Raw genomic sequence first — 8,919 nt, forward strand, 5'->3', positions numbered from 1 at the left:
GTTATATTACTATATATTACTACAACATGTTTTAATTAAATCCAGCTCATAAGCATGAGTTTATAAAATGTATGTGGTCCTTTTCATTAAAAATGTTTTGCTGCTATAAAAAGTAATTTGCCACTATAGTATCATATGGGTGTCGTGGGTAAAATAAGTATATGATAGGCTGTTGCAGAGATTCACTCCAGCTATAATAAACGAATGTGTCTTGGATAATTCAGAGGTAATATAAATGTAAGGTAGTATATATTAAAGTTCAGTATACAAGTGCATGTTATGTAGAGGTGTGTACATTCCCCTTTACATGTATAATTTGTTTAATACTCACTGTTTTAATTACTGTATTTGTGTTCAGTTAAATGCACAGAACCAGAACATGTATACAAAAGAACAAAGGAAAGTGTAAAAAGTACATTACACACTTATTCATTATTTATCATTAGCTTCTAATGAAATTAGTATAGTTTGTTCAGAGATATAATGACAACAGGGTAGATAAACTATAGCTTGACTGTAGTTGGACAAAAAGAAATCTCAGCCCTGCCAGCTAAACTATGGTAAGACTTTAAACTCAACAACAGCAAGACAGCCATAAGCTGTTAAAGGGATTGGTACTTTCCTTGGCAGCAGCATGAAATACCTGGGCAAAGATTGTATCACAAGTGAATGTGAGCCTTAAGTGACTTACTCACATCCACTCATGTCATTTCTTTGGTGACCAAGTACGTCATTATGCTGCCAATTGTTCCACCCAATTACATTAATTAATAATTAATACAATTTAGCCAGGAGCATCCATCTCCTTTAATCCAATACTACACATTTACTTTTTAGATACATAAAATATAATTTAAAACTGAAAAAAAAACTGCTAACATTTTAAGTATTTGACATCTAGTCAAAAATAATTGTTGTGACAAATACTGAAATTAAAAGTTGTCAAAAAAATTTACAGCAAACACACCTTCACATATATAAAAAATTAAATAAAAATAATAGCATTTTAATATTTTGATGATATTTGAATTTTTTGACATGGAAGTAAAAGATAAATTTAAAGTTAAAATGATTGTCCTTATGAGCCACTTGTTTTCTTTAATAAAACATATCATTCTTCATTTATATATATATATGTCTATATATATTGAAATATTACAATTTTACGATGAAAAATTATTATCATAGACACAGATAATATTGAAGTGTTTAATAATGTGAAATGGTCCTAATTTTAAATCTTGCTGTGTAAAAAATGAATTGGAAAACACTATGCTTCATGATTCGTCTATTAAAAAACATTTCTAAGCAAGATTAGAAGATATATATATTTCAAGTTTTCACAAAACTATGCTAGAGAAAGATACGTGTAAGTTATATGATTTGGGGCTATTCTTTCAAAATAGTTATCTTCAGATACATATCTTACAATTTGAAACTGTACAGAATATCCAGTGTTGTTTTGACAACATTTACAGATCACTTTTTTTTATTTTTTAATATAAAATTTAGTTGTAAAATTAAAATCCACAGGATAAAGTAAGGAAGATCAAAATATGCCATAGTAGGTCATAGTGCTCAATCTTGAAAGCTGCATCTTTGGTATTTAAAGTTCCGTACAAATTTGATGTAGCTTACAGCGTATTTTAACATGGTGAACAGGAATTGGTCCAAATCTATAATTACGAAACACTATTTAATAATTATATTAACAATAAATAATTTAGGACATGAAATATTTTAATTTTTTATCATGTGGGCTGTATGAATCCATTTATAAATCAACTAAATTGTACCACTTTTTTCAGAAAATTATATAATATATATACTTTATATTTATTTAGAAGCTTTGAAATAGTACAGTAAACACTTTGCAACACGGTGTATAAACTACATAATGTCTTTGATATTTCATGGGTCTGCGGATAAACATTATTTTTTTTATTTATGACCCACAAGTGAAAATTACATGATCACAAACTCTTGTAAAGTTTGGATAATTTGGGAAACACTTGATCACACAAAAAAATAATATAAAACAGTCAAGTTTAAAACAGTGATATTGCATTTATAATGCACGCTCTATCTGTAGGATTGGCTTCTTGTGGTGAATATAAACATCTAAAGGGCTCAGTGACATTTTGGAGAAAGAAAGATATATAGTGCTGTAAACAGGCACACACTGATAAGTGAGGCAAGGGCAGTCGCCTCTGCAGTTTCTACAGTTCTTCTTCACATTTCAACTCATTTCTCAGGCCTGCTGAGAGCAGAAAGGTCCTTATATTGGCCATGTCTTCAGCAGCAGACTAATAATCCTTCTGTTATACCAAACTAGATGGCCAGGATAATGAAGTTGAACAGTTGATGCTTTTGTTGGTCAACTTGTGCAAATCATGCTGCTTCAGGTAAGTCCTGTAGATTTGACTAGCATATCCTTTTCCGTGCTGTGAACAAAAAAAACAAAAAAAATTAGGATAAAGGTATATTGATATTTATTATAGTATTTTCAGACTTTTATTAAATTAATAACTCCTCAATTCCAGACAAGTTACATACAAGACAATATCCAATAATTAGTAACTGTAGCAGATTAAGCTGGAAATAATGTTTAGAAACAAAAGAACATGTTCATTGTGTAGTAAGTAGATGTACCATCCATAACACAGTAAAATGTATGTCCTTGAATAGCATAAATAAGCTTATCTGAGACAAAAACTGGGTCAAGCACTCAATGGGCCTGTCTTGGACTCTTCCAATAGGTACACATCCCAGTTGATATAAAATAATAATAATAATCAAAAACAGACCATCACATTTCAATTCTTTTAAAATCGTATTAAACAATTAAGCTAAAGTTATAAATAGCAAACAAAAAAATAAAGGTTTATCTGGTCAAGATGCGATTCAGTATAATGGCGCCCACCCAAGCCTGGTTGTTAAGAAGGTCTGGACCAGAGGACTGGAGCAGCATGTCAATGTAACTGAAGAAGCAAATCCCAATATATAAACACCAACAATGAGGATGCAGCCAAAATAACTCTTATTTTGGAACAATGTCCAATGTGAACAGCCATTCCTATCTAGGTCATGATAGCTCTGCATAGTTTTAAAACCTTGCACTCAAACTTTTTGGACAAAATAGTGGAAAATTTATGAAAATTAAGGCATTTTCCCAGCGGGATTAACTAAGATCAATACAACTGGAAAAATGCAGAGTAACCACATTTTAGAATAGAAAATGCAGTCCCAATTTTCCCCTATCAAAATTATAGAAACCAAGACTTACATTACAATCTCTCCCAAAATAATGATCTGCTTTTGACAGGTGTGTTGGTGGACAGAGCTACATAGACTTCAAACAGTTAACCAGCCATAGCCTTTTAAGCCTAGGCTAGTAGTGGGAAAATTCATAAAATTCATACGATATAGAACTATGGTTTTGACACAGAACCTGCCATCAATTCGCTTTGGGTCACATTGGTTTTTAAATCTCTTCAAACCTACCACTTGGTAAATTTAGCCATACAGTATGCCTGAAACTATATAAAGACATTGGACCAAATGTAATTGGGTGATAGTTTAGAAAATGTGACAGTTTAGCAGCACAGATAGTGTAATGGTTAGCATTACTGCCTCACAGCACTGAGGTCGTTGGTTCGATACCCACTACGGCCCTAACTGTATGGAGTTTGTTTATTCTCCCTGTGCTTGCGTGGGTTTCCTCCGGGTGCTCCGGTTTCCTCCCACATTCCAAAAATATACTGGTAGGTTAATTGGCTCCTAACAAAAAACTACCCCTGGTGTGTATGTGTGTGTGCTCATGTGGTAGGGAAAACAGATTGTAAGCTCCACTGGGGCAGGGACGGATGTGAATGGGAAATTATTATCTGTAAAAGCGCTGCAGAATATGTGTAAATAAATAACTGGTAATAATAATAAACTAAACATTGGTCAAGTTTTTAGCTTCAAAATGGGAAAACATTTGGATGAGAGTTTAAATCGTGAGAGTTTTAGTCTAAAAACATGTGAGTTTGTAAGTTCTCGGACTCTACTACATTAGCCGACTTTAAAAAGTTCTCGCATTTTCTAAACTCTAACCCTATTACATTTGACCCATTGTGGGGTATGAGAGACCATACCCCTGAAGAAGATTTAGTACCTCCTTCACAACCAGTCTGTGTATGGGCACCATAGTATAGATCTGCAACTTGACGTGACCAGACAAGCATTTTAAGTCTGATGTTTTTATTGCTTTTTGAAAAGTTGTTAATAATAATAATAATAATAATAATAATAATAATAATAATAAATAATAATACATTTTTGAAAAATAAAACACCCAAAAAAACTCCAACTTAGATCAAGCAAGTCTTTAATTTTTTTATTTTAATTATGAGCTTTAACTTAAATTTGTTTAATGATTGTTTTTAACATACTATACTAACATGGTCTGCTTTGGACCTGTTTTTATTATTTTTCAGTATACCCTATCAATTGGACTATATCTAAAACTAGAAATATCCAATGCAGGCCTATTGTGAGCTACTCCCACACAGAGTGGCAAAATGGTTAACACTGCTGCCTCAAACCACTGGTCTGTTGGAATAGGAACTGTTGTGAATGATTTCATACAGTATCCTTTACACCTCACTGCAAACAAACAACATTGTTAATACACTGATAAAAACCCATTGCTGCTTGGTTACCATTAGTTAATGAGTTTGGTTTCTTTTCAACACTACTTAACATTTTACAGTATATTTGGGCACCAGACATAATAAATACATTTACTAACAATGAGCTTACTAAGAATAGAAGACTGTTGTGTTCATAATTAAAAATCCAGATTACATATTTTGAATTATTAATTGTATTCATTAAATATTTTATTCACTCACATACTTTACATAATACTTTAAAGTGGTTGCTTTATTTTGTAATTTGTTTTGGTACACCTGAAATATTGCTTGTTAATAACAAATCAGCCAATCGTGTGGCATCATAAGAGCGTGCAGACATGGTGAAGTGATTTAGTCATACTTGCCTACTTTAAAAAAGCATTTCAGGGAGATTATGAAATCAACACCTATGAGCGCACATTTCAGTGGACGTGTACTGTTGCATCTGAGAGGCGTATCATAAAATCGACGTACATCCAAATGAAAATGAGCCAAAAAGCAGATAGTAAGATCTACTTGTTGATGAAAAAAAACACACTAATACTTTTGAGAAAATGCATGTAGTCATAGGGATCATTGTGCCTTATAAAAAATGCAGGCAAAATATACTAATGATCCAATTTTAATGCATATATCCCTCGGTTTTTTTTTCCGATAACCGCTTCATAGTGGGGGTAAGGTGTAATCAGGGAGATTGCTAGACTCTTCAGGGAGTCAGGGAGATTGCTACTATTTCAGGGAGTCTCCCTGACAATGAGGGAGAGTTGGCAAGTATGGCTTAAGTAGTTGTTCAGAATGAACACCAGAATGGTGATCTAAGTGAATAATAATTATCGGACCCCGATAATTAAAATTCTAGTTTGACGCGAGCGCCAAAGCAATTCATCATTGCTCCGGCACGGAGACAGTTGATCCGAAAATCAGCTGTCTCCCTGAAGTGTGTCACTGCTCCTTTCAGAGCAGTGAGACAAGTGTGCATGCATGACCGACAGGTCACCCATGCGCACAAGATCCCCGAAGTCTGGTGGAAGGAACCGGAGAGGGATGGAGGGATTCTAAAGGATCCCTCTTCACAAACCAAGACTCCTTCCCATAGGGAAGGAGTGGGTTGTGAGCCCCGAGCAGGAGCACTTGCCTTCTTCTGAAGATAATATTTTTGGAGCTTGATAGGTTCTGTCCCCATACTAGTGTATGGGAACAGCGGGCCATTCCCTGAGAGGGAAGATAAGCAGGAGATATCTGTGATATTTCCTGCTTTACATTTTTGATGAATGGCCCAATAACTTAATTTCTACAATTGCAGGTGAAAATTTTAATTTTCACCTGCTTTTGTAGAAATTAAGTGATCCTGAATAGGCCCCTTAATGAGAGACTGGACTGGCCTTCTTTCAGAAGGGATGATTGCTTGATGAGGACCGGGCCAGGTTGCCTAAAGGCCTGGCCAAGAATTCTGGCTATGGAATACACAGGCTCACCCGAACTGGGAAGATTCAGATTAGAAAAATGTCCTTGTGGAAAATCTCAATTTCTGCTTTTACATGCAGATAGTAAAAATTTGACATAAACAATATGAAACAATGGATCTGTCCTGTCTTGTGCCAATGGTTCAGGCTACATGTGGTGGTGTTATGGTGAGGAACATGTTTTATTGGTACCTTAATACAAACTGATTATTGTTTAAATGGCACATCCTACTGGAGTATTGTTACTAATACAGTAATTGTATCCTTTTATGATCACTGTCTACACATCTTTTAATGGCTACTTCCAACAGGATAAAGCACCATGGCACAAAGCACGCCTCATCACAAGCTAATTCTGCAAAAATGACACTGAGTTAAGTGTACTCCAATGTCACCAGTTCTCAATCTAATATAGCCCCTCCGTACATCAGGCTACCTCAATGCCCAGGCAGCCATCCTGGGATGCAACATGTTTGTGGTAGTGGTGTCAGCATCTGCTGATAGGCTGTTTGTTTCACTTACAGCTGGGCAGGTTTAGTAGCAGTGATCAGTTCTTACAGTACATCTGTGCACTGAATGTCCTCTCTCTTAGTTACATCCTCCCTTCCTCCTTATTGTTAAACAATGATAAATAGGGAATGTAATAATTTAAAAGCACAAAGCGTATAGGCTGTGCTATTATGCAGTCCAATTTCTTCTATTACATTACTTAGTAGAAGAGCTGCCAAGAGAAGTTGAGGTCACTGCAGCTCTACTGTCCCATCAAATCAATGGCTGTCAGCTGCATTATTATCTTCTGCCACCTCTTCTACTATGAAATATAAGAGAAATAGGGAGAGCTGAAGAGAGATTGTGGAGGGTAGGGGGTACAATGAAGGGAGTTAGTAGATGGGAGTGTTGATGAAGTAAAACTATGAAGGTGGATATACACCATGGCTATGGAGATAATGAAGGGAGCTAGTGGGATAATTAGTAACAGAAGGATGGGATCCTATTGAAGGGATGGATGGATGAATAGCAAATGAATGAAGGAATATAAAGAGAGACTAATGGGAGCACCTTAACAGGAATACGGATATCCTGAGATAGGTACAAGTTTTCTCTTTTTTTGTAGAACCATTCCTGACTGTACACTAGCTGATGTACCCAGTTTCACCCAGGTAGACCATAGATATTTTAATTTCCTTCATAAGATGCTTATGCCTCTGGTGTAAAGGAGTGTGCTAGTAGGATTAATTTGTGCATATTCCTAAAGTTGCTCCCTCCTTTTAGCATGGGTGTGTCTGGCATGATGTTTGGCAGGAGCCTTCTTGGGGACAGGAAGAAGTGATGCCTGTGAGAGGTGTAAGGTGGAGTTGGCCTGGAAGAGGGGTGGTGTGGTGCACACCTTTTCAGAAAGGCCTGTGTAAAGTTTAGCCTTCTCACGGGGTGATGTTAAGCACCAAAACTCTCATAGAGATCACTATTGCTGTAAACTTTGAAGACAAACTCAAACAGTTGCCCATCAGCCACAATTTTGCATAAACCACAATAATTAAAGGGTTAGGACACGCCAAGTTGATACTCAGTGGAGCTGGTGTAGTTGTCCCCCTTGCTGGTGTGAGACATGAAGGAGAACTCCACATAGTTGTCCTCCATGTGTCTCACAATTAGTTCATGCACCTCACTAGCCATTTGCTGAGTGTTATACATGAGATAGAAGAGGGACCGGAACAGGCAGGCTCTGTCACCTGTGATGAGAACAATGGTGTGAGGCACTATCACCCATTTAATATTCCAAAAATTGCCAGTTTTGAAAAAATGAAAAATTCAAATACAAAGCAAGTGAAGTATCTGAATGGAAAACACCTAGGGCCTGATTCAGACCCGGTCGCTATGCTGTGCTCTCTCACAGCAAAAAAGAGGCCAGGTATGCAAATATGCGATCACACTGTCTGGCTGAAGGACGCCCTCTGTCTTACAGTGCAACGGTAGAGTGAACGCATGCTGTAGTATAAAGCCGCACACCTCTCACTCATCTCCAGGAAGTGAGTGATTAATCAACTACACCGAATGGCTTTATTGCTGCACGCAGCTCTTGTGGTAGACTTTACTCCACCGCAATAGTGCGATCAGTTCAGCCTGACATACACCCAACTCACGTGTACAATGACGCTACTTTGCTAATTATGCACTCCCATTAAACTCCATTTTGACCCTCAGGCATGCCTGCGTTCCCACCGCCGCTCCCCCGTTTTTACTGGACTGTCCCTGTTACCACCCATAACCGGTCTCCCCTTTCACTCATTATACTGGGCTGTCTTTGCCGGGCGAGCGAGCGCTTCCCGATCACTATTAGTAGTTCACGTGGTGCACTGCGATGCATACGCATGCGCAGATTAGAAAACATTGGCAGCAGCGAGAGAACGGCTGATAGACACCGGGTCTGAATCAGGCCCCTAGACCGTAGCAGTGGCAACGCCAGAGGAGTGGCTGCAATGCAATCCAATTTTCATATAGGGGAGGCACAACAACTGTCAACCCAAATGCTGCCATATATCACTGCCAGTTGCTGTGGCTCTCTTATTTAAATATTGGCCTATGCTGCAGCCCCACCTCTGAAGCCACCACTTGACCCAGGCAATGAGCTTACAGTCCCATAGCACTTGGGACATGTTCCTTTGTCACCCATTGACATCGGTGGAGAGGAATCATTTTACCACTTTTCACACCTTGAGGTGTTGAATTTTGAAAATTTGCTTAGTGGGTGCTTATGTCATGTAAGAAATATACTCCCT

At 37.2% G+C, this 8,919-nt stretch overlaps 1 protein-coding gene across 4 annotated transcripts in view; it reads right to left on the reverse strand.

Moving 5' to 3' along the window:
- Positions 1–1,079: 1,079 nt before the first annotated feature.
- Positions 1,080–8,919, reverse strand: part of PCDH10 (protocadherin 10) — a 62,957-nt gene continuing 55,117 nt past the window's right edge. For 2 of the 4 annotated variants that reach the window (XM_088476097.1, XM_088476096.1), the window contains one exon: positions 2,324–2,444. In XM_088476097.1, coding sequence (XP_088332223.1) covers positions 2,425–2,444 — 20 coding nt within the window. In that variant the 3' untranslated portion in view covers positions 2,324–2,424. Of the gene's footprint in view, positions 2,445–8,919 lie in introns of all 4 variants that reach the window. The other 2 variants (XM_088476095.1, XR_015878906.1) reach the window with 2 other exon arrangements.

The sequence above is a fragment of the Taudactylus pleione genome, unplaced genomic scaffold (assembly GCF_031769625.1).
Source record: "Taudactylus pleione unplaced genomic scaffold, aTauple2 ptg000183l, whole genome shotgun sequence".
Classification (NCBI taxonomy): domain Eukaryota; kingdom Metazoa; phylum Chordata; class Amphibia; order Anura; family Myobatrachidae; genus Taudactylus; species Taudactylus pleione.